The sequence below is a fragment of the Staurois parvus genome, unplaced genomic scaffold (assembly GCF_062004578.1).
Source record: "Staurois parvus isolate SC_StPar_1 unplaced genomic scaffold, SC_StPar_1.0 ptg000145l, whole genome shotgun sequence".
Taxonomy (NCBI): domain Eukaryota; kingdom Metazoa; phylum Chordata; class Amphibia; order Anura; family Ranidae; genus Staurois; species Staurois parvus.
Window position 1 is genome coordinate 4,694,730 of NW_028317941.1, and position 25,297 is coordinate 4,720,026.

General features: G+C 42.8%; 1 protein-coding gene across 6 annotated transcripts in view; it reads left to right on the plus strand.

The window, feature by feature from the left end:
• COL16A1 (collagen type XVI alpha 1 chain) overlaps positions 1–25,297 on the plus strand; it is a 295,727-nt gene that overhangs the window by 137,314 nt on the left and 133,116 nt on the right. For all 6 annotated transcript variants that reach the window (XM_089673859.1, XM_089673860.1, XM_089673863.1 and 3 more), the window contains exons 9-11: positions 1,537–1,581; positions 10,784–10,819; positions 23,000–23,026. In XM_089673859.1, the coding sequence (XP_089529985.1) occupies positions 1,537–1,581; positions 10,784–10,819; positions 23,000–23,026 (108 nt within the window). The remainder of the gene's footprint in view (positions 1–1,536; positions 1,582–10,783; positions 10,820–22,999; positions 23,027–25,297) is intronic.

Below are 25,297 nucleotides of genomic sequence, written 5' to 3' on the forward strand. Positions count from 1 at the left end.
AATCAGTGCATCACATTGGTCCCTTTTATTTTTTGTTTTGTTTTGTACACACTTTATTTGAAGTGTACAAAATATACACTTGAGTCACCGTAATGTCAGGTTGCACTGTGTTGCCTGTCATTGCAGTGCGATTTGGGCTGGTGCGCTGGGATAAAATGAAGTATGTCTGCATTTTACTGCAGCACACATTGCAGTATGAATGGGACATATTGTCCTTCATTGTGGGGATACACAGGAAACCTTTTTACCATGCAGTAAAACATGTGTCGCCGCATATAGTGTGAAATGCTTCTACAGGATGTCTACAATACCCTTTATGAATTCTCCCATAGTCCTCTAAAAGAGACAACAGACACAGCTAAAGTCTTGGTATAGGATTTAACCCATCTCTGCGAAAAAAAAAAAAAAAAAAAAAGGCTTAAGCTACAATAAAAAAAATATATATATTTACTAACCTAGGGAACATATGATATTGATAACGGTTGTGGCATTTGCTGATTGTTGAGACATCAGTATATTCATACATGCCTTGTATAAATGAAAATGATTCATCTTTAACTTGGACTTATAAACATGTAGAGTGTAGCTATCCAAGAAGGGAAATGTCTGAAGTCTGTTTGATAGTCTGAGAGCAGAAAGACCTACGTCTAGTTTTGCAGAGCATACCCCATTCATACTCATGTGTAAACACATCACATTTTCCATTGCCAATCCCAGCCAAAAGCATGGAGGAGACAGGAAGTAGCAGAGCGTTTTATACAAGAACAATATAGCAGGGAAAATGCCTTGATTCAGAGCTTGCAGTATTCCAGGAAAGAAGAAGAATGGACATTTTGTTCTTTGTGTGCAGACAAACATCATTCCCAACAGAGCTGGAAAACAACAAAAGAATTAAAATATTTTAATTTGCGAGTGCAGTGAGCAAAGCACAGCCACATTAAGCCCCAAATTGCTAGCCATCCCTTTCGGGATATACCTCCTGCTACAAACTGCCTTCCTTTACCTGTAAGTCCTCATCCACACTGGATGTTTTTACAGCTGCTGTTTTTGGCTTTTGAAATTTTTTTCTACAGCTAGTAAACGCCCCAGCATGTTATCCTATGTGTCCATGCACACATAGACTGTAATCAAAGTTTTTGGGCAGGGATGTTTTTTGGCTGGTAAAAAAAACACAGGACTAGTGGGTTTCTAGAGGAGTTTTTTAGCTATAAAAACGCTCTCTAACACTTAAAAACGTGGCAAAATGCTGCAAACCGGCCTTTTGGGACTTTTTTGACCCCCAAAAAAATATTTTTTTTGGTAAACAACACAAAAGTGGGAATACACCGCTATTCGCGGCAAAATGGCGCTAAACGCATGCAAAAACGCTTTAAAAAATCACGTTTTTAATGTGACTTTACACAGCTAACGTTACCAGCATTATCAAAATGTCCAGTGTGCATGAGGGCTAAAAACATACACCATCTACAGGCTGTTGAAATTTGTTGGCATGACTTACGGTACTAATGCATTTAAATTCTCTGTTTCTACATCCAGGGTGAAAAGGTGTCTTCAGGGATGTCAGTAGACCTGCCTCCAGAGGTGAGTGAGATCCCTATATATAAAGTAACTTTTCCCTTGTTAAAGACACATTCCAGTCATTAATCCCTTCATGAGGTAAAACAAATGCTAACGCCTGAACACAATTTTTCAACTTTAACATGTGTTAACAAAACTGAACATACCATCGCATACTTAATATATCCAAGTGAATTATACCTTGCTTTTTCCAGGGTAAACAGCCTTTTATTACTGGGTAAATGGTAATGAAGATTTCTTGACTTGAGAACTGGTACAAAATAGTGAAAAAATATCACCTTTAAAAATGTAACTGTTTATTTCTTGCTATTATAATGACTTTCCACTAATAAATAACCCAAAACAAATTCTCCTATTGATGATCACATCGATACCACATACCTGTATGTTATTTGTTTTTTGTGCTCATAGTAGAGCCCAGAATCTGAAACTGACACTAACTTTAAAAATGTTTATTTATTTATTTTAGGTACTTATAGAGCGCTGTCAATTTACACAGTGCTTTACTACAGTATATATTGTACATCAGTCCCTAACCCTCAAGGGGCACACAATCTAAAGTCCCTAACTCACATTCATACATACACATATTAGGGCCAATTTAGACAGGAGCCAATTAACCTACCAGCATGTTTTTGGAGTGTGGGAGGAAATCAGAGTACCCAGAGGAAACCCACGCAGTCACAGGGAGAACATGCAAACTCTAGACAGGTGGTGCCGTGGCTGGGATTTGAGCCAACAACCCTAATACTGCCAGGCGGAAGTACTAACCATTTAGCCACTGTGCTGCCCATATTTTTTAATACTACCAAAAATACACTGACCTTGACCTTTGAACACAACTTTTGACACTAACTTTGACTTTGAGTATGACCGTTGACACTAACATTGACCCTGATCTAGATCGAAGCCTAATCTACCTATTTTATCCTTACTTTTTATTATTTGTTTACTATTTTCTCCTCTAGCAAGGAGAAAAAAATACAATGCATTGTTTTCTTCATGCAAGAGGAGAAAAGAACACAGGGGTGGGCTCCACAGTGGCTGATCATTGTGATAGCCAATAACAGCTATCAGGTGATCAGGAATTGGCCCTCCCAGTTTCTGATCATTAGTACAAGACTCAGCGCTTTCGCTGACAGCTCGGTCTCTGTGCTGGGAGAGCGCTGTGCAACACAATCCCAGCACAAACATATTGGCGAATATATGTGACCCCACAGATAAAGATCTGATGAGGCTGTATATATGCAAAAGCTTGACGGGGAAGAGTTAAAGCATTTTTTTCTCAAAAGTTGTACTGGCCACATCCTGTGTGTAAACTCTGGTTCTATTAGTGTTTGCCACACAAAATGGCTTCTTTAATCCAGAGGCTGAGACAACCTTTCTATGAATCTGTAGTTTATTTCTCAAGGGAGTTTAAATTCCGCTGACTGAAAATTGTTGAACTTTGTCTGAATCCTGACACATCCATAAAGAAAACATATATGGTAAGAAACATTGTATTTAGGAGCATTTTTAACGCTGCTTTTCTCCTGCCAAGAGAAGGGCTTTCCGAAGAGCCAGGCAAATACCCAGTTTACATGAGGCCTAACTGACTATCAGCAATAGACGATGGGCCAAAGTTACTCCTTCACATATAGTTAATGTTGGCATAATAGATGTTTCCTTGATGTCAAGTGCTAAAAAAGCACCCATCGTTGGTATCAGTGGGAGGAATAGTGTCCCATCGTTGGTGTCAGTGGGAGGAATAGTGCCCCATCGTTGGTGTCAGTGGGAGGAATAGTGCCCCATCGCTGGTGTCAGTGGGAGGAATAGTGCCCCATCGTTGGTGTCAGTGGGAGGAATAGTGCCCCATCGTTGGTGTCAGTGGGAGGAATAGTGCCCCATCGTTGGTGTCAGTGGGAGGAATAGTGCTCCATCGTTGGTGTCAGTGGGAGGAATAGTGCCCCATCGTTGGTGTCAGTGGGAGGAATAGTGCCCCATCGTTGGTGTCAGTGGGAGGAATAGTGCTCCATCGTTGGTGTCAGTGGGAGGAATAGTGCCCCATCGTTGGTGTCAGTGGGAGGAATAGTGCCCCATCGTTGGTGTCAGTGGGAGGAATAGTGCTCTATCGTTGGTGTCAGTGGGGGGAATAGTGCCCCATCGTTGGTGTCAGTGGGGGGAATAGTGCCCCATCATTGATGTCAGTGGGAGGAATAGTGCCCCATCATTGGTGTCAGTGAGAGGAATAGTGTCCCATCGTTGGTGTCAGTGGGAGGAATAGTGCCCCATCGTTGGTGTCAGTGGGAGGAATAGTGCTCCATCGTTGGTGTCAGTGGGAGGAATAGTGCCCCATCGTTGGTGTCAGTGGGAGGAATAGTGCCCCATCGTTGGTGTCAGTGGGAGGAATAGTGCCCCATCGTTGGTGTCAGTGGGAGGAATAGTGCCCCATCGTTGGTGTCAGTGGGAGGAATAGTGCCCCATCGTTGGTGTCAGTGGGAGGAATAGTGCTCCATCGTTGGTGTCAGTGGGAGGAATAGTGCCCCATCGTTGGTGTCAGTGGGAGGAATAGTGCCCCATCGTTGGTGTCAGTGGGAGGAATAGTGCCCCATCGTTGGTGTCAGTGGGAGGAATAGTGCTCTATCGTTGGTGTCAGTGGGGGGAATAGTGCCCCATCGTTGGTGTCAGTGGGGGGAATAGTGCCCCATCATTGATGTCAGTGGGAGGAATAGTGCCCCATCATTGGTGTCAGTGAGAGGAATAGTGCCCCATCATTGGTGTCAGTGAGAGGAATAGTGTCCCATCATTGGTGTCAGTGAGAGGAATAGTGTCCCATTATTGGTGTCAGTGGGAGGAATAGTGTCCCATCATTGGTATCAGTGGGAGGAATAGTGCCCCATCATTGGTGTTAGTGGGAGGAATAGTGCCCCATCATTGGTGTCAGTAGGAGGAATAGTGCCCCATCATTGGTGTCAGTGGGAGGAATAGTGCCCCATCATTGGTGTCAGTGGGAGGAATAGTGCCCCATCATTGGTATCAGTGGGAGGAATAGTGCCCCATCACTGGTGTCATTGGGAGGAATAGTGCCCCATCATTGATGTCAGTGTGTTGGAGGGGGGAATAGTGCCCCATCATTGGGGTCAGGGGGGGGAATAGTGCCCCATCATTGGTGTCAGTGGGGGGGGAATAGTGTCCCATCGTTGGTGTCGGTGGGGGAAGGAATAGTGCCCCATTCTTGGTGTCAGTGGGAGGAATAGTGCCCCATCGTTGGTGTCAGTGGGGAGAGGAAAAGTGCCCCATTGTTGGTGTCAGTGGGGGGAGGAATAGTGCCCCATCGTTGGTGTCAGTGGGGGGAGGAATAGTGCCCCATCGTTGGTGTCAGTGGGGGGAGGAATAGTGCCCCATCGTTGGTGTCAGTGGGGGGAGGAATAGTGCCCCATCGTTGGTGTCAGTGGGGGGAGGAATAGTGCCCCGTCGTTGGTGTCAGTGGGGGGAGGAATAGTGCCCCATCGTTGTTGTCAGTGGGGGGAGGAATAGTGCCCCATCGTTGGTGTCAGTGGGGGGAGGAATAGTGCCCCATCGTTGGTGTCAGTGGGGGGAGGAATAGTGCCCCATCGTTGGTGTCAGTGGGGGGAGAAATAGTGCCCCATCGTTGGTATTAGTGACAGCAATGATGGGGCACTATCCCTCCCACTGACACCAATGATACTTACCTTGCTGACTCCTGCTCCAGCCTGGGCTCGCTCTCTCCCTCTCCCATCTACAGCCTGCATACCTGGCTGCAGCAGCAAAATTTGCACTTACCTGTCAGCTGTCTTCCTTCTCTGGCCGCTCTCCTCTTCACTTGCTCCGGCAGCTCCCTCGATCTTCTTTGATCTATGCGCGCTGCCGCTCGGCTCCTCCTCTCCAAGCCCCACCTCCTCGCCGGTGATTGGCCGCCTGTGTGCCTCTCCTGAGCTACAGTTCCGGTGGCCAATCAGCGGCGAGGAGGCAGAGCTGTTGAGTGATCCCGGAGGTGTGGCCAGGTGACAGGGGCAGCATATCATCCCGCCCACACATCGCCTGAGACAGAGGAGCGGTGTCTCGGTTGCTAAGACCATCGAAAATATGTGTTTTCCGATGGTCTTAGGCGACCCCTGTGAAATGGTCGTTCGACCCCCAGGTTGAGAACCCCTGCTTTAGGACATCCTCTATTCAGTCTCAGTACCTGGTCCAGCTATAACCATAACATACGCCAGGCTGTTTTAGTTGCCTTTAGTTGCTGTTATTCTACATATTTTTTTCTAAAATAGGTGCCCTTCAGTGAAAATTATAGATACTTTAATATGAAATGTTAGATGATGTGCAGACAGGGGCGGACTGACAACTCATGGGGCCCTCAGGCAATAGGGGATCATGGGGCCCCTGTGTCCTTGCCTAAACTCAAAAAGCCTATGAAAAAGGTACCAGGGGCATCTCATGGGGCCCCCCACTGACCCCGGGCTCTCGGGCACTGCCCGAGTTTCCAAATGGTCAGTCCACCCCTGTGTGCAGAGGATATTACTTAAATATAAACAAAGCTTGCAGGTAACCATTGAGTGCCTCTGTATGCTGTGTAGCAGGGTGATTCCCCCCATCTATCACTGGTTATTAAGGATGTTGTCAGCCTCACAGCTGACACCCTTCTAGCATCCAGTGATGCTGACAGTGGGCAAAGCCTGATGAAGAAGCTGAAACACTAGTTGCTCATCAGGTCCACGCTCTCCTTGACAGCAGGCAATGAGCAGATTCTATTACCAATAACAGGCTGTACTGAAGATGTGTTGCTCTCAAGCCTTAGCATGTGCTTGGCCGAGGGCCTGAAAGACATCTGGTGAAGGACACTATCTTAGGAAGCTGAAGACCTGTATTATTTCCAGCACCTTTTTCACTGAAGAGCAGGATGATTTTGTATCCTTATGTCACTAATGCTAATACCATGCTATTCATTCTAGATTCCATACTGTATCCCTGCGCCAACAACAATGGTTGCCAAATGACAACACTTCAGAGCTAGAACCAGATCAACAACATGGTAAACTAGGCAGGAGCCAGGGCCCAGTACATCTATAGGGCTCCTAGCTACAACTTTCACACCCAGTAAGGCCCCTTTCACACGAGTGATTGTGAAAAACAGACAGGCGAACCAGATTGGACCCTCCCTTCTCCTCCATGGTGCGGTGGATGTAAACAGACTTTTGTCCATTTAAACCCCTCTACCTCCAATCTGATCCACAAAAAACAAATGGAAGGGGATCTGTTCCTCTCCATCTGGGCCGTTTGGAGGGCAGTCAGGTGTAAACAGACAGCCTGTCTATTTATATCCGATTGCCCATAGTGCAGAGCGGGCTGTATCCATGTCTGCTCTGCATAAGCAGAGCAGACACAAACCTTTCATCTACCCACTCGGCTCAGCTCAGCAGGGGATCAGCAGACAGATCCTCCACTAAGAAAAATGGATCTGGCACATGTGAAAGGGGTCTAAACCAGGGCACTTAATTAAAGCTGTCTGTCACAGCAAAAGGAAGGAAGTGCTTGTGGGCAGTTGGTGTCTATCTGAGCAGGCTATGTTAGTACAAGGCTAACCTACATTGCCTAGGCCCCATTAAAGCTCAATTCCAGGAATTCAGCCACTTTGTAAAATGAACAGACATACTCTGAGTTAAGTCCAATGAGATACATGCCACCTCTGGGACTTATCTCTTATTTACATCAACAGTTTTAAGGAACTCTAGGAGTACAGCTAACACTGCATTCTGGGGCTCTGACAGGAGAGAGACTGTCTTCTCACACACAGCATTTATGATTGCCCCTTTGCTTCCCATTCACAGTAGACTATGTTTTTTTGTGAATGAGTTCAAATAATACAAAGCACTTTGTAGTTGGGCAGCAGGAGGGGAGTGGCGGACACCTCAGCTTCATGTGACTTTGCGGCTGAAGGAGCTGAGGGAAGAAGGTCCATCATTGGAGCTCTGGAAATGTAGCAAGAGCTATCCATTGAAACTTAAAAAAAGTCCAAGATGTAAAAAAAAGAGATAATTCCACAAGGTGCCATGCATCTCTTTGGACTTAACTCACAGTATGCCTGCACATTCTTGGAATTCAGTTTAAAGTCTTAATCCATCTATGTTCTGACCTGTGGACAGGCAGGCAGGCTTGTACATGCATACATCAGACAAGGATCATCTTGTGGTGCCTGAGCACCATCTGTGGTCTACCCACAAATCTAGCCTTAGCCATTATGTTTGTGGCCAGCCCTGGCACTGAATTTTTATATCTGACTTCACAAAGATAGCTTCTGTAACATTTTATAAAAACAGAAGACTATTTCTGTCTAAAATGACAAGCAGACCGTAACTGATGCAGATGTATTTAGACAAAGATACTTTTTTGAAATAGCTCTTATAATCCAGCGTGAAAACCAAATGACTGAATTTTCCCATTTTTGTGAAGCTTCAATTTAGACTCAAGCACTTACATGACAGCAATGAGCACAAACAGTTCTTAGCAGGCAGGATTCTTAAAATGAACACAACTATTTTTTCTTCCAATACACAAATAAATATGAATACTGTTGGAGTCAAACGACAAATTGTCCAATGCCAAAAAATGAGCCAAACCTACAAATATTTATTTAAAATATACCAAACAATCACTGGCGCAGAGAGTTCAAGTGTTTTTGTTTTTAATTAGCCTAATTTTTGTCTGTTGTACACTAATACTGTTTGAGTAAACTATCCTTGATTGCTTTTTGGACATATGAGCTTCTTTTCTTTTAATTATTCCATGATTTGGCATAGCAGATTGAAGACATTTTTGGTTGGTTACAGTGGTCAAAACTGACAGAATGGGTTTCTGTAATTCATATCATACCTGCCCTGAGCAGGATAGAATATTTAATATATTTAAAAGGCCAGTAGCCCCCAAAATTATATTTTAGTTAGATCTTTACTACATGGGCGAAGGGCCTAACAAAAGACCATTTCAATCAGCTGACCAGAGTTTAGGTTTTATAAAACAAGGTTGTAAGTATAGTGACAGGAAAAACACAAAAACACAAAAAGGGTGTAGAGACCTAATGCTTTAAAAGACACTCTGAGCCATAGTTGGGAATGGTAGAAACTGCATTAACAATTGTGCAGGAGATATTCCCCTTACTATATAGCTAATGGTTCAGAAGGATAGTTACGGACAGCAGCTCACAGGCTTGGGGGTCTCCTTCTCTGTATGGTGGTGGTGGATAGTGAAAAGTTTGCACCAAAAAAGTGCACCAACATGCTATAATAGGGGAACAAATTTTGCAAGTACATTGGATTCTGATAGGAAAACAGGTTCACAAAAGAAAGGTGCAAATTAGTGCATTAAAGCTGATAACCCTTTGTTAAAGAAGCATTAAAAGAGCTCACAGATGATCACTTGGAACACAGCTAGTAGAAATCTAGGCAGTGTAAAGCATTCCCTTCCCAAGGCCTGTAATAAGGGCTCTAACTGGATGTCAGCATGAGCACCCCTGGGTTCCCTTCATTTGTCTTTCTCTCCTATTTGTCATCAGAATCCAGTGTGCTTAGAAGATATGGAGTTCATGGTGCTTAATTTTTGGCAACAAACATTTCCCTCACTGACTAATTTGCCTAAAGTCAACAAATTACAGACAATATCTCTCTTAAACAGGGGTGTCAAACTCAATTTCATTGCGGGCCACATCAGCATTATGGTTGCCCTCAAAGGGCTGGTTGTGTTTGAGTGAATAGGGCTTTCTTTGCCCTGATGAACAAACCATACACAAAAACTTTTTATATCAAAAACATATTTATTTATGGTACTTATATAGCGCCGTCAATTTTTATGCAGCGCTTTTACATTTATATGTTGTACATTCACATCAGTCCCTATCCCTCAAGGGGTGTACAATCTAAAGTCCCTAACTTACATTCATACATACACATACTAAGGCCAATTTAGACAGGAGCCAATTAACCTACCAGCATGTCTTTGGAGTGTAGGAGGAAACCCACGCAGGTACAAGGAGAACATGCAAACTCCGGGCAGGTGGTGCTGTGGTTGGGATTCAAACCAATGACCCAAGTACTGCCAGGTGGAAGTGCTAACCATTTAGCCACTGTGCTGCCCATATTAACAGTAGATTCCCATACAAACCGTAAAGCCATACCCATGCGCTAGATGTTAATGACTGATTTAACACAAACATTTGTATTTTTACTATTGCATCAACAGATACCATAAATTAAAAACAGCAAAAATGTATGGGAAGCCTTTTCAAAGTTGATGTATTTCTTCATGTTTCACAGCATAAAGTGTGATGGGAATCACAGTAGCTACAGAAAAAAACAAAAACCGTGTAATACATAAAAATCTAAAAAAAAATATGGGCAGGGATCTACAAAGCTTATCCAGGGATAGAAATTGGACCAGTACGCCCAGAACTGCCAGAGTCTGCTGCATGCTGAGACCAGGGTAGGCAAAGAAGAGGGGGTTCTACGGCTGCACAGAGAGGTGCAAGATCTGTAGGTGGAGTTCTCCTCTCTGCTGCCGACTGCTGAAACAAGGTGGGGGCAGAGACAAGGGGGGTGCCACAGCTGCAGGCAAGCTGCGAGGGCCACATGAAATGGCCAGGTGTGCCAGATTCAGACCGCAGGCCTTGTGTTTGACACGTGCTTTAAACTGTATCTCATAGTGATATTTGCATTGTAAAGACATGTATAGATACATTGCTGCTTATGTTTCCCCAATGCTAGAGAGTATGATCCATTTATAATGGTAACGTGTGTGCTAAATTGCCTGAACTTTTTCCAGACAAATCTTCAACATTTGTAGGAGATTATAAGATTATTATTATTTTTCTGCAAAATGACCTAGCTATCCTTCTTCTATTTTAGCTAATCAAATAGATCTTGTTTGAAACTTTAGTTGTAATTTTTTGTGTAATATGTTACACTTGTACTCTATTCTCTGAAAACCTCAGGTGTACATTTCATAGTAATTGACTTGCTCTTTATGTAAGTGTGCTAATCATTCTCTATGATATATATTTGATTGGCTTTAATGACAACACATTTTCATTACAGCAATATATTCCTGCTGTAAAAATTTCTTTAGTTATTCTACAGTTTTGCAGTTGTTCTGAATAGTTGCTAGAAGCCATTTTCCATAACTGTGTTTTATATTCTAATTATTTTTTTTTTTGCAGTGTGAATCATGCGCTTTTCGTCTCCCAGAAGCCAATGTGAGTAGACTTCTGACAGATATTGTATACATGTATAGGACAGCCCTTAGCATAGGATTGCTCCCTGTTTTTATCCACAATCTACTACATCCTTTGGTATCTATATTAAATATTTTCAGATTTATATCATCATATATCAGCATATTCTAATGTGTTAGACAAAAGAAAATTGAATCTTCTAGCTCATGGCAAATGCCAATCAAGTCTATGTATCCAAATATAAAAAGCTCTCTAGTGATCAACAGAATCTAGCTGTGTGTACTTGGCAATGTTTTAAAATAATTTTCAGGGACTTTCCACAAACTAATATACAGCAAACTTAATGTTTTGCAATGCGAATGACGCTGTATAAAAAAGGCAGAGAACTTAAAGCAAAACTCCAGCCAAAAATAAAAACAAAAAATGGCGTCTCTGCCGCCATCAAACCAAAGCTGGGCCCATATCCCTTCATTGCATTTAAATCCTCTGAGGAACAGTCCACTGTAGGAGCATAAGGAAACGCCATCTGAAAGGGAAGCTGAAGATCAGGTGAAAAAAACTGCTTACCCATCCTCTAGACCTAAACAAGCATTCATTGAATGCAGTGCAGGCGTAGCTCCACTGCAATGGAGGACTTTTACTTTTCTCAGAGTTCGTCTTTAATATAAACCTGTCACAAATTGGACATAACCTGTCATAAACAGTTGAGTATATCATTGAAAATATGCATTTACAGAAGTTACAGTAAAAACTATGTAGGAGCCATCAGATATAAAGGCAGTGGAAATCCCAACTTTATTTGTAAAACTCAAGCTTGGCCCTGCACCATCATGCCTCTCAGTCCTCTTATTTGGACAGTGAAGTTTCCCATAAAACAGGATCCCCAATCTGTCTAAACAAAAACCCAGTTTACTGGGCTTCAGTCTATAGGAAGGCCGGACTGTTGCCATTGGGAGTAGAAATGGCATAAGTGGGAGTCAACAGTGCATCTTGCGTATTAGGGGGAGGAATAGTGCCCCATTGATTGTGCCAGTTGGAGGAATAGTACCCATTGATGATGACAGTGGGATGCATAGTGCCCCATTGTTGGTGTCAGTGAGAGGAATAGTGCCCCATTGTCATTGTTAGTGTGCAGAATAGTACCCCATTGTTGGTGTCAGTAGGAGGAAATGTGCCCCATTGTTGTCAGTAGGAAGAATAGTGTCCTATTGTTGGTGTCAGTGGGAGGAAAAGTTCCCCATTATTGGGGTCAGTGAGAGGAAAAGTGTCCTATTATTGATGTCAATGGCAGAATTTATGTCCTATTGTTGGTGTCAGTGGGGTGGAATAGTGCCCCACTGTTAGTGTCAGTGGGAAGAATAGTGTTCCATTTCAATGGGGGGAATAGTGCCCCAAGGGCCATATAAAGGCAAGCAAAGGGCCACATATGGCCCCTGGGCCACAGATTGGAAACCACTGCCATAAAAGTTCAAAAGTTCAGCTCTCATAAAACTTCAGCTACCTATTTTTCCGCATGTACCAAATGTGTTGACATATGTTTTACTGAAGGTAAGCTGTCATTATGCATTGTATCAATCATATATTCATTTGATTTTAGAGTTGGTCAGTAGTCTGAACCAGGGAATTTCCCAGAATCAAACATGTACAGGGACAAGTATGTAATTCTTAGAACAATGCATGTGTTGTTTTATGTGGATACACCTACTGCATACCTGGCATATTAATATAAGATGTGAAAAAAGCCAAAGGATAAGGTGTTTGCGTTTGCCATAGCAATCTGCCATGTGCTGGTACTGATGGCAACACAGACACTCTCATTTCTCCCAGTTTCTGTTATAATTATTTTCCTTTTTATTGCTGTAAAGACACAGAAGCATTATTGTTAGTCCCCAGCATAAAATGAATGATTTACCTACATGAGTACGTGGATGGACTATTTAAGATGGAAAAAAATGTTAGAACAAAAGCATCTGTGCATTTCTACCAGGTGTTCACCTGTACAAGTGTCTAATGCATGTACCTCTTAGAGACATGCCTTAAGGGGGGGCACAAATGCCGTCTACGTGCTTTCCTAATCTAGGGTCATTGCCTGGAGGCGATGGTGTGCCATCAACTATCCAGACAACTCCATGGAAAAAAATTATAAAGTCATTAATAAAAACAAGAATGTATTCGCTTTTCAGAAACATCAGCCAGCTTCCCCTCCACACTATGGGATTCACTTAGCAGCACTTCAAGTCTAGGCCTGACTAGTTCAGCTTGTTTTCTGCTTGCGTGAGTTTTGATAAAAGGTAGATGGATAAAATACATAACACCACGCAGAAAATGGCTTGAAAAAGTGACAAAAACAAATAAAAAGAAAAAAAAAGCTGTTACATGGTCAGAAGAGATACTTGAGATATAACTGTGATCACAGAACAACTCAGTTATCTATACAGTTGCTTCTCACTTCCATAAAAAATATGCAGTATAAAAGTGGCATCCATGCATTATATAAAATTGCCTGCTTAAAAGAAATTAGTCAGGAGGGACATTTATAAGCTGCCATTGCTTACCTTGCCTCTTGCTTCAGAAGTATAATTCACTGACCTGGAACAGACATGCAGATAAGGATTATGACTTTGCTCTGACTTTTACGATCTGCATTCATGTTCTGGGTCATTAAATCAAAAAATATTAAACTAGTGGGTCAGAACTAACCAAGAAACTAGAATTTTAAGGGCTCATGTACACTGCAGCTGATAAACTGATGTTCAGGAGCTTTTCTGTGTTTTTTTTCAGCAGCCCCTGAACTCTCCCTAATGGGTTCCTATGTGTCATGTACACATAGTCGTTTACAGGCATTTGAGTTTACAGTTGTTTTTTTGAATGCAGCAAAATTGTGTTCAGGAGTAGATTTTACCAGCTTTTTAAACGCCAAACACTTGTAAACATTTTAAACGCGGTTAACCATGTTTATAAGCGTTTGCGTTTAGAAGCATTTTTTGACTGGTCCATATCCAGTGCACAATTCACTAAGCGGTATCCTACCGCATCCGAGTATGCAGTAGGATACTGCATAGCATTTTGAAAAAAAATACCCATTTGAATCCACTAAAAAAGACTACTAAAATACCGCATGATTTTATCAAGTCATGCGGAATTTTAGTAGTGAAAAGCATGCATCATGTTTCAGCTGTCAGCAGGGTTCCCACTGACAGCTGAATGTAAAAGAAAGAATTGCTGGCAATTGAAAAATAATTAAAAAAAACAGCGTGGGGGTCCCCTCTCCCATCCATACCTAGCCCTTTCGGGTCTGGTATGGATTTTGAGGGGAAGCCCCACGCCAAAATTAAAAAAAATTGGTGTGGGGTTCCCCCCCAAAATGCATACCAGACCTTTATCCGAGCATGTAGCCTGGCAGGTCAGGAAAGAACTTGAACCACCATACCAGGCCACATGCCCTCAACATGGGGGGGTGCTTTGGGGTAGGGGGACCTTTTTCCTCCCCAAAGCACCTTGTCCCATGTTGATGGGGACAAGGGCCTTTTCCCCACAACCGTGGGCTGTGGTTGTGGGAGTCTGCAGGCGGGGGGCTTATCAGAATCTGGAAGACCTCTTTAGCAAGGGGGCCCCCAGATCCTGCCCCCCCCCCCACGTGAATGAGCATGGGGTACATGGTACCGCTACCCATTCACACAAAAAAAAACTGTAGTGTGAAAAATGACAGGAGCCATTCCTTGACATGTCCTTTAATGAAAGATGTCCCCCCCGAAGTAGATCCAACGTCAATCACATCAATCACGATGTCCGCCACTGCTCCGAAAAAACAAAAGGCTCCGCTACCGACACTGGCCCCCGGCCGTCTGCTCAGAAGCTGGTTTGACAGTTCTTAAATATGTAAGGGGCGGGGCCATCATGTATGCAACCCGGCCCTTGTGTGACATCCATGACCACCATGCCCCAGTTGATGATGTCACATGGGGGCGGGGTCACACGGGTGATGTCACCGGGTGGCCCTGCCCCTTACATATTTAAGAACTGTCAAACCAGCTTCTGAGCAGACGGCCGGGGGCCAGCGTCAGTAGTGGAGCCTTTTCTTTTTTTTTCGGAGCGGCGGGCATCTTGATTGATGTTCGATCTACTTCGGGGGACATTCTTTTATTGAAGGACTTGTCAAAGAATGACTCTGTCTTTTTTCACACTACAGCTTTTTTTTTGTGAATGGGTAGTGGTACCATGTACCCCATACTCATTCCAGATTCCAACAAGCCCCCCCTGCCCGCAGACCCCCACAACCACAGCCCAGGGTTGTGGGGAAGAGGCCTTTGTCCCATCAACATCCCCCCCATGTTGAGGGCATGTGGCCTGGTATGGTTCAGGGGGGGGCGCTCGCGCTCACTCCCCCCTCCCCCCTTTCCTGACCTGCCAGGCTGCATGCTCAGATAAGGGTCTGGTAGGGATTTTGGGGGGAACCCCACGCCATTTTTTTTTTAATTTTGGTGCGGGGCTACCCCTCAAAATCCATACCAGACCCGAAGGGCTTTTTTCATTGCTGCCAATTCTTTCTTTTACATTCAACTATCAGTGGGAATCCTGCTGCCCGCTAAAACATTAATGCATGCTTTTCACTACTAAAATACCACATGACTTGATAAAATAACTCATGCGGTATTTTAGTAGCATTTTTTATTGAATTTACTATTTTTCAGTGCATTCTGAGCATTCAGGAATGTCTCCTGAGGTTATCTTTTAATAATGCTTCTAAACGCAAATGTGCATAAACGCGGCTAAACATAGTATGCAAACATGGTTAAACTGATGTTTTTTAACCTACGCTTTCCAGCAGTCAATTTCCATCTTTCAGAAGAGTTTTCCAAACGCCCCGTGTACATGAGCCCTAAGAATCAGGTTAGCAATGGCAGCCCAATATTTCTTTCAAGCCAAGTTTGCTTTAATACTTTAGAAGCACATAGATAAATATATAGATGAAATACATTAATGAGAACTGTCAAAGGATTTGCATTTCTCTCCATACACCCCTTACAGCACAGCCCTGTCTAAAAGTAGCAGGGCTATGTTATTTTTCTGCTGCAGTTTCACTTTTGCTTACAGGTCTTCTCCCTATCCACAGCTTGTAACTGGACAGTGAAAGGAGAAGTAGCAGGCTGATAAACTTAAAGTGGTTGTAAACCTCAGACATGAAATATGAACAAAACATATCTTTTTATAGTGTGTATTTGCCTTAATTAAGAGCACTAAGTGTCACTTCTGTCTACTGCTTAGTTCCACTGCTATCAGCATGAATCACTTTTGACAACTTTTCCTGACACCAAGAGAAAAGTGACCTCCAGCAGAATGACATCCTCAGCTCTCTTCCTATGAGCTTTTTTGTTTTTGATTACATATTTATTTTTATTTTTTTGCCATTTTCATCTTTTTTTATTCACTTATTTTTCTTTTTTTCTTTTCACCTTATTTTTTTATTTTTCACTTCCTCTAGTAATGTTTTATTAGTTTTTCACATGTCTTTCTTCACTCTCACCACACTCTTTTGCATGACATCTTTTCATTACACACCTGTTTGATTCACGGCCGATGATGGTGATATAACCTCAGAGCGCCTGTTTTCCTGCACTCCTCTGTAATCAAGCCTGGGTGGGCGGGGCAAAACTCATCAGAGAGCATGGTTGGTATGACAGCTGAGGCCATCCCCCATACATAGGATTACACAGGCGGTTAGAGCGACATCCTTTCTCCTCTTCTCAATTGCAAGTTACTGAACTCTGATGCAGACACCACATATGCCAGTGAGGTGACGCTATATATTGATACTCAGCTTCTGAGCAGCGCTAAGGCACATTTCTTTGCTGTAGTTTCACTTTTGCTTACAGGTCTTCTCCCTATCCCCACCTTGTGAGTGGACAGTGAAAGGAGAAGTAGCAGGCTGATAAACCTATTTGGTTGTAAATCTCAGACATGAAATATGAACAAAGCATACCTCTTTATAGTGTGTATTTTCCTTAATTAAGAGCAATAAGTGTAATTTCTGTCTGCTGCTTCTTTCCTCTGCTATCAGCATGAATCACTTCTGACAAGTTTTCCTGACACCAAGAGAAAGCAAGAGAAAAATGGTGACAGGAGAGGGACCTCCAGCTGATTGACAGCCTCAGCTCTGTTCCTGCGAGCTGTGTGGAGGGGGGGAGGGGTGTCCCTTCCCTCCAATCAGCTATCAGAGCTCTCCTCACTGAGACTGACTCAGCTCTCTGCCCCCTTTTTTTCTGAACTGTCAGACATGCTGTATAAATTCTGCACTTTGAATGGATGTAAAGAAGTGAAGACTGCAGATAGACAGGCACAACTTATGTAGGATGATTTGTTTCATCCACTCCACTGGGTATATAAAAGGGTTTGCAATCACTTTAACTCTGTCACTGTTCTCTCTCCTCCTATCAGCATGGCTTTTAGGAAAACAGCATGCCTGAATGGCTTCTTAAGCTCCTTTTTCTCCCCCTCTGCTATACAGGCTGTACAGTAGAGTGCAAGAGGTTGATACAGGTTAGCAGAATCAGGTTAGCAGTGGCAGCTTGCTAGGTTAGCTAGGTGCTTGTACTTCTTGCATTCAGTATCACACTTTTAATGATGTATTACTGATTACAGAGCTGCATTATTTGTGTCTTTCATATTGGCTGGAGTTCAACTTTAAAAGCTGGAGTCATTGTCTTCCTCTCTATTTGCAATGACCATACATAGCCTATTTTGAGCAAACAATGAAATAGATTGTCATTTTATTGGTTAGTTTGGTGGTTTAAAGTGGTTTGCTGTTCAGTAAACTTTGCACGAATAGACCAGCATGAGTAATGCATGTAAGCAAACATTCAATATCAAAAGAAACCTTCTTTGAGAGAAGTTTGGAAGCTGCAACTTTTGAACCTCTTTATAAAAATGCTTGTTGCCTGCCTGTACTTCTGATTCTCTGATATCAACACGTTCTGAGCCACTGACCTGGAACATACAGCAAATGAAGTCAGACAGCCTGAGACAATTGATCAGTATGATATCCAGGCAAAGGAATGGTGTTCTGTATTCATTTAGGTCCAATATCACTTTAAGGAGTCACTACGGCACCCTGCACTCCCATACCTCCCAACTGTCCCTGATTTCAAGGGACTGTCCCTGATTTGGAACTCTGTCTCTATTTTCCCCTTATTTGTCCCTCATTTTGGTCTGATCTATATAGTTGTATATAAAATGCATTATTTATCTTTCAAAAAATGTTTCCCAATGCTAAATCTTTCATCCAATTTCTAAATTGTTGCATTTGTAAATGTCATAAGCCATTGTAAAGTAGTAGTGGTAAAAGAAACGACTTGTAGGTTTAACAAATCTTATTTTTGTCTAATTGTCCTGTAAGGGGGTGTGGCAGGGGTGTGTTCTATGTCTACATACCTTTGCTAATAGGTATCCCTCATTCCAATTTCAAAAAGTTAGGGAGGTGTGCACTCCTAGTACAACACTGCAGAGAAAACAGTGGTGATGCCAGAACATCATTGAGGATTACCTAGTACTAGAGAAGAGGCAAAGAAGACCCTGAGGGTCACATGACCAGGCTTAAGATTTTTGAAGGAGGAGAACTTGGGGACAGGATGGGCTTTAATGCATAATTTAAAGGAGAAGCTATTTTGTCTATACGTCTCCTATGTATCACAGGAGTGCAGTTTGTTCTGCACTCCTGTGACCCATTTTCAGGCAACAGTGGGCTAAAGCTCACTGTCGGCTGATGTCCCAGAGCCAGTCTAGCCTCTGAAAATATCCTGACCCTATGGTCAGGATCCACCCAGAAGCCTAGACCGGATCCGCTAAGAATCTGAGCTAGCTCCTTTCACTCCTCTACAGCCCAGCGCTCCAGTGAGCACTGGAAGGGCAGAGCAGAGAGGTGGAAACTGACTGTCGCATTTATCTGCCCAGAGCGGAGGGGGGAAGTTTGAGCGATTGTTTGATTGCTCAGTTCTCACTGCACCGTCAGCAGGGGACAGGTGCAGCTTCAGAAAAAACTCTATACTCTCTTTTTCTGTATTTTTTTCAATGCTAGCAATGTAAGCACCTGAATTCGACTCAGTATTAGGCCCTTGCAATGCCCTATACAGCAGAACTCAGAGCAGACTAGGAGTTGGAGAAGTAGCACAAGGAGCCAATTAGTTGTGCTACAGTGCTCATACGCTAATAATGCTCTAGGAATGAGCGAACTGAGCAAGGTTTGCTGAATATTCACCAAGCCTTGTGGGAAATCTGCAAACCCTAAGCATAGCGCCTAAACCCTTTTTGAAGTGTATGGGAGCCAAATGTTGTTATTTTCTTTTTGACATTTTTAAGTCTCTTTTGGAAACTTATGTTAGAAAAGGCCATGGGTAGCTTGGCACTGCCATGGGTAACATTACCAAGGCAAAACAAAATTACAAACTACCATTCATCCCTTTCAAATTAAAGGGAACATTAAAATATACAGTTCCTTTAAATAGCATGATTGGGGGATGCCTTCAAACTTCAAAATCACCTTTAAAATCGATATCAACCCTTATCCAGTGAGTGCACATTGATGTGGCCAGGAAAATTGGACCGCGACATCCCCCCCCCATACGCCTAAACAATAACAGGCCATATTCAATTAAGGGAAAAAAGGCATGGGGTTCCTCAGAAAAATCCATATCAAATTTCTTATCCTTTAGGAAGGTCTAGAATGGATTTTAAAAGCATAATACTAGGTATTAGTGTAGGTATATTCTCTGTGTTGTTGTTTTTCTTACCTCCTGATAATGGGCACACATGTCGTGGCTGCAGTTTGTTGCATCATGGCTGATTGATTTCCCTATGTGTATGTATTACTTCAGCTAGCTGATCCCTATGTGCCAAGGGGATAAGGCAACTTTCTGTTCCAGGTAACACAGCAGCCAATGCATGCTTTGCCATCCCCTCTTGTTGCATCTCAAATGTGGGAGTGCTAACATGATGAAAGAAATCATCTTACAGCTGCACAAGTGAACTCTCTGCATGTCTGTGAATGCTGTGCCTGCTTATATCTTTGCCAATTCAGATTTCTGTATAGCTCCAACCTGCATGATCACTAGACTGAAAGACCCAGGAATTGTGGGATTTGTAGTTTCTTCACAGGAAGTGTCAGGTCTCACACTAGAGAGCATGTAAACTGGCTGGCCAGGAAAGGGAAGAGCAGCAGATGTGCCCACATGGTCTCAACATGGGGAGGTTGCTTTGCTGGGGGCATTCCTGACAAAGTGTCTTATCCCTTTCTTGATGGAGACAAAAGTCTCTTCCCCACATCCCTAACCCAGTGGATGTGGAGGGCTGTGGAGGAACTCATCAGAATTTGTAATCTCTATCCAAACCAACATAGGATCCCTTGTTACTAATTAAAAAAAAAATGTTAATTAGCAAATAACAAGACTGTGATAAAAGACCTTTATTTCAAAAACAAATAAACAGTGCCCCCCTATATACAGTTGCAAGAAAAAGTATGTGAACCCCTTGGGATTACGTGGAGTTTTGCATGAATTGGGCATAAAATGTGCTCTGAACGTCATCTAAGTCACAACAATAGAAGAACACAGTCTGCTGAACATAATACTACACAAACATTAGATGTTGCCATGGTTTAATTGCACATAACATGTAAACATTCACAGTGCAGGGAGGAAAAAGTATGTGAACCTTTGGACTTAATAACTGGTTGACCCTCCTTTGGCAGCAATAACCTCAACCAAACGTTTCCTGTAGTTGCAGATCAGACCTGCACAACCATCTGGAGTAATTTTGGACCACTCCTCTTCACAAAACTGTCTCAGTGTAGCAATATTCTTGGGATGTCTGGTGTGAATCGCTCTCTTAAGGTCATGCCACAGCATTTCAATTGGGTTGAGGTCAGGACTCTGACTGGGCCACTCCAGAAGGCGTATTCTGTGCTGTTGCAGCCATTGTTTTGTTGAATTACTTGTATGCTTTGGGTCATTGTCCTGTTGCATCACCCATCCTCTGCGGAGCTTCAGTTGGCGGACAGATGGTCGTACGTTTTCCTGCAAAATGTCTTGATAAACTCTGGAATTCATTTTCCCATCAATGATAACAATCCGTCCAGGCCCTGAGGCAGCAAAGCAGTCCCAAACCATGATGCTCCCTCCGCCATGTTTTACAGTGGGGATGAGGTTTTGATGTTGGTGTGCTGTGCCTTTTTTTCTCCACACATAGTGTTGTGTGTTCTTCCCAAACAACTCAATCTTGGTTTCATCTGTATAACAGTATATTTTGCCAATAGTGCTGTGGAACATCCAGGTGCTCTTTTGCAAACTTCAAACGTGCTGCAATATTCTTTTTGGACAGCAATGGCTTCCTCCGTGGTGTCATCCCATGTACTCCATTCTTGTTTAATGTTTTCCTTATTGTAGATGTGTCAACAAAAATGTTAGAATGTGCCAGAGATTTCTGTAGGTCTTTAGCTGACACTCTGGGATTCTTCTTTACCTCATGCAGCATTCTGCACTGTGCTCTTGTAGTCATTTTTACAGGACGACCACGCCTAGGGAGAGTAGCAACAGTGCTAAACTTTCTCCATTTGTAGACAGTCTGTCTTACCGTGGACACATGAACATCAAGGCTTTTGGAGATACTTTTGTAACCCTTTCCAGCTTCATGCAAGTCAACAATTCTTGATCGTAGGTCTTCTGAGAGCTCTTTTCTGCAAGGCATGGTTCACATCAGACAGTGCTTCTTGAAATCAGTAAACCCAAAACAGGTGTGTGTTTTTTAAGGGCAGGACAGCTGTCAGCAACACATCCAATATCATCACACTGATTGGAGTCAAGGTTGGCTCACTCCTGGCTCCAATTAGCTCTGGGAGAAGTCATTAAGCTAGGGCCTCACATACTTTTTCCTCCCTGCACTGTGAATTTTTACATGTTATGTGCAATTAAACCATGGCAACATCTAATGTTTGTGTAGTATTATGTTCAGCAGACTGTGTTCTTCTATTGTTGTGACTTAGATGATGTTCAGAGCACATTTTATGCCCAATTCATGCAAAACTCCACGTAATCCCAAGGGGTTCACATACTTTTTCTTGCAACTGTATATCCAATGTCAATCACATCTTGCACCAAAATAGATACAGTGGCAATAACAATAAAAAATTCCCCAACGACCTGCCAACAGGATGATCCACACTATAACACTCATCTCCCATCATTACGCCTGTTGCAAATGACAGTTCACCAGTACTGCTGGAATGTCAACACACTTCACCACTATACAAAGAGCTACTTTTAGTTTATGGAGAAGCAATGTAGAAAGAATAGGCTCAGAGCTGAATTGAGTGCCTCGGAAGGGGGGGGGGGGTAAACTACAAGATCTGCCCTTGTCTGATCACAGAAAGCCCTGTATTTTGTGAAAAGAGTACAAGATGTTTTGTGAATGGACAAGGAGACAGGAAAGAGAGTGTGAAATACTGAACCCCTTCACTGCTGCAGCTCCCATCCCTACAAACCAGGAAGTAAAGTGCTCTCTGTACAATCTGGCATGATGGAGGCCAGGATTTTGAAACTAAACAAGCTAAACAAACAGCATTAATCCAGACCTAGAGTTAGAGGTAACCTGTTTGTATGGAGCACAAGCCAAAAAATACTTTTTCCTAGAGTTTAGATTTAAACAACGAAGTATCAAATTCATTGGTTCATTGGTTTTAGTGCACATACGCCTCCAAATGCATTATTGAAACAAAGGTTGAAAAAAGGTTAAAAGCAAAAATTACAGACAATTAGATAATTCTGTATTATTTTCAGTTCAGTGTTCAGTTATGCTCAGTGAAATTTACATAACAAAATGCTGCTTAGTTTTGGTTTGTCTACTTCTTTAATATCATTGACACGTTACATACAACAGAATTATCAATAATAGTTTTCTATGTTAGTGTATTGGTGGCATAAATAAAACAAAAATTGAAGACTCAATCAGTAACTACTGTATGTCTCAGTAAAAATACATGACTAGTGTGATGGCTTTATAATTAAAATTAAAGTAGTACCCAGTATGCAGCTATTGGGAATATGATAGGAGGGCAATAATAATTTTGAAAGTCTTAGTTGGATTATTTCCTGTACATTGATTATTTATGCGAATATTAAGCCTTTGGGGTTCATTCTCATTTTGTTTTCTCTGCAGGTCTCAGCAGGACCACCAGGCCCCAGGGTAAGGATCTGTTTATAAGACAATTCGTACGCATTATAGCTGATTCTACATTGAAACAGCCTTTGGAGCCCTGGAATTTAACTATTTATTTGGCTTAGATTTCATGATAATGCATGAAGAAGTGTGGATTTTTCAATAAACGTTGGGCCATATTTAAAGGAGAAGTACAGCCAAAGCTCTTTTGGCTGTACTTCTCCTGTGCATCACAGGAGTGCAGCTCGTTCTGCACTCCTGTGACCTGTTTTCAGCTGTCAGCGGGCTGAAGGTATTTAAAGGTCGGGCTTTAAAGTCGGGATCCACTCGAGAGTCTGGAGCGGCACCTGGCTCAGCTTCTCAGCTAGCCACTGAGAGTCTTAGCCAGCCGTTCCCTCTCCCTCCACAGCCTATGGCACCAGTGAGCTCAGCTTCTCAGCTAGCCACTGAGAGTCTTAGCCAGCCGTTCCCTCTCCCTCCACAGCCTATGGCACCAGTGAGCTCAGCTTCTCAGCTAGCCACTGATAGTCTTAGCCAGCCGTTCCCTCTCCCTCCACAGCCTATGGCACCAGTGAGCTCAGCTTCTCAGCTAGCCACTGATAGTCTTAGCCAGCCGTTCCCTCTCCCTCCACAGCCTATGGCACCAGTGAGCTCAGCTTCTCAGCTAGCCACTGAGAGTCCTAGCCAGCCGTTCCCTCTCCCTCCACAGCCTATGGCACCAGTGAGCTCAGCTTCTCAGCTAGCCACTGAGAGTCTTAGCCAGCCGTTCCCTCTCCCTCCACAGCCTATGGCACCAGTGAGCTCAGCTTCTCAGCTAGCCACTCAGAGTCCTAGCCAGCCGTTCTCTCTCCCTCCACAGCCTATGGCACCAGTGAGCTCAGCTTCTCAGCTAGCCACTGAGAGTCTTAGCCAGTCGTTCCCTCTCCCTCCACAGCCTATGGCACCAGTAAGTGTGGGGGGGGGAAGAGCAGACATCGCCGACTGACAGCCATCACTCTCTGCTCACAGCGGCATTGAGAAATCAGCAGTCATGAGATCGCTGAATTCTCACACTTACAGCTGGCAGGGAAGAGATTCTGCATCAGACCGATGCTGCATCCACCTAGGTAGGTATAATTAGGGGGAAAAAAGCCAAACTTCTCTTTCAAGAAAACTGACCAGCTCTTGGTGGTAGCCTTAACAGTACTGCTGAAAAAACAACTGATCAGAGAGATTTTTGGTAAACAGCTAGCAAGGAGCATGTAGTCTGGCTTCTATTTGCTGCTTGAAAATGAAAGAACTCAAATTTTTACCCCAAAAATATTAGTGTATAGTCTTCTTTTTACAAAAGGTGTTCACACATCTCGTTCACACATCTAGATGTACAGTTGTCCATGAGAAAAAAGTAATTAATTGCATGACTATGTATTTTTACTTTGTAAAATTACTATGTATTTTTGGGAGTCACAATGGATTGAATTGTGAATACCATCAGTTATCAGAAGGCTGTACTGTGCTATGCACTCCTTCAGCAGGAGGCATCGCGGTCAGTTTTATTCTTTTTTACCATAACCTTTTGGGTTATACTGTGTAAACATACTACACATAGAGCAGTACCACAGTTTCAGTTGGCCCATGGGACATATTTAGTGAGAAACAAGGCAGAAGCTTGACAATTAAGCCGATAGAACACATAAATTACAGATGAGGCAGGCGTTAGCACAGCAGATGGCAATATCTGATTGCATTCTTATGTATCTATCCCCTCCTCCACTGAGCTTTAGCTATTCCCAATTTTCCATTAAAGTGAATGGTACCTGCAATACCAAGACTGGCCAGCAGATGTTACAAACCCAGCTTCCCAAAAAACTTCTGGCATCCTATAGGTAGATGGCAATTGCGTTGCCCATTCAAGTACAGGAGAGGCTATTAACAATCTTTGTTATTTATCCCTGAACATCTTGACCATAAACATCTTACATTTGGATTATCATCCCCAATCTTCATGAAGAAAAACCCATAGCCTAAATTTGGTAGTACATTTTTGCAGTTCTTCTTTTGTATTTAATGTATTTTAACTAAACAACAATAGTTACATAGCATTGCAATCTAACGAAAATCCTGCTGCCTCATTTTAACTCTATAATGGTAACTATTTATAGCAAACCTTTACTCTATCAATCAACATTTTTGACTATATTTCATCTTTATGCTGCTAGCATTAGGAAATAGATAGTAAGGTATACATATGTATTTGGTATACTTGTTACTTCATATATATTTACTTTGTTTAATCTTTTTTTTATTGCATTTCTTCAG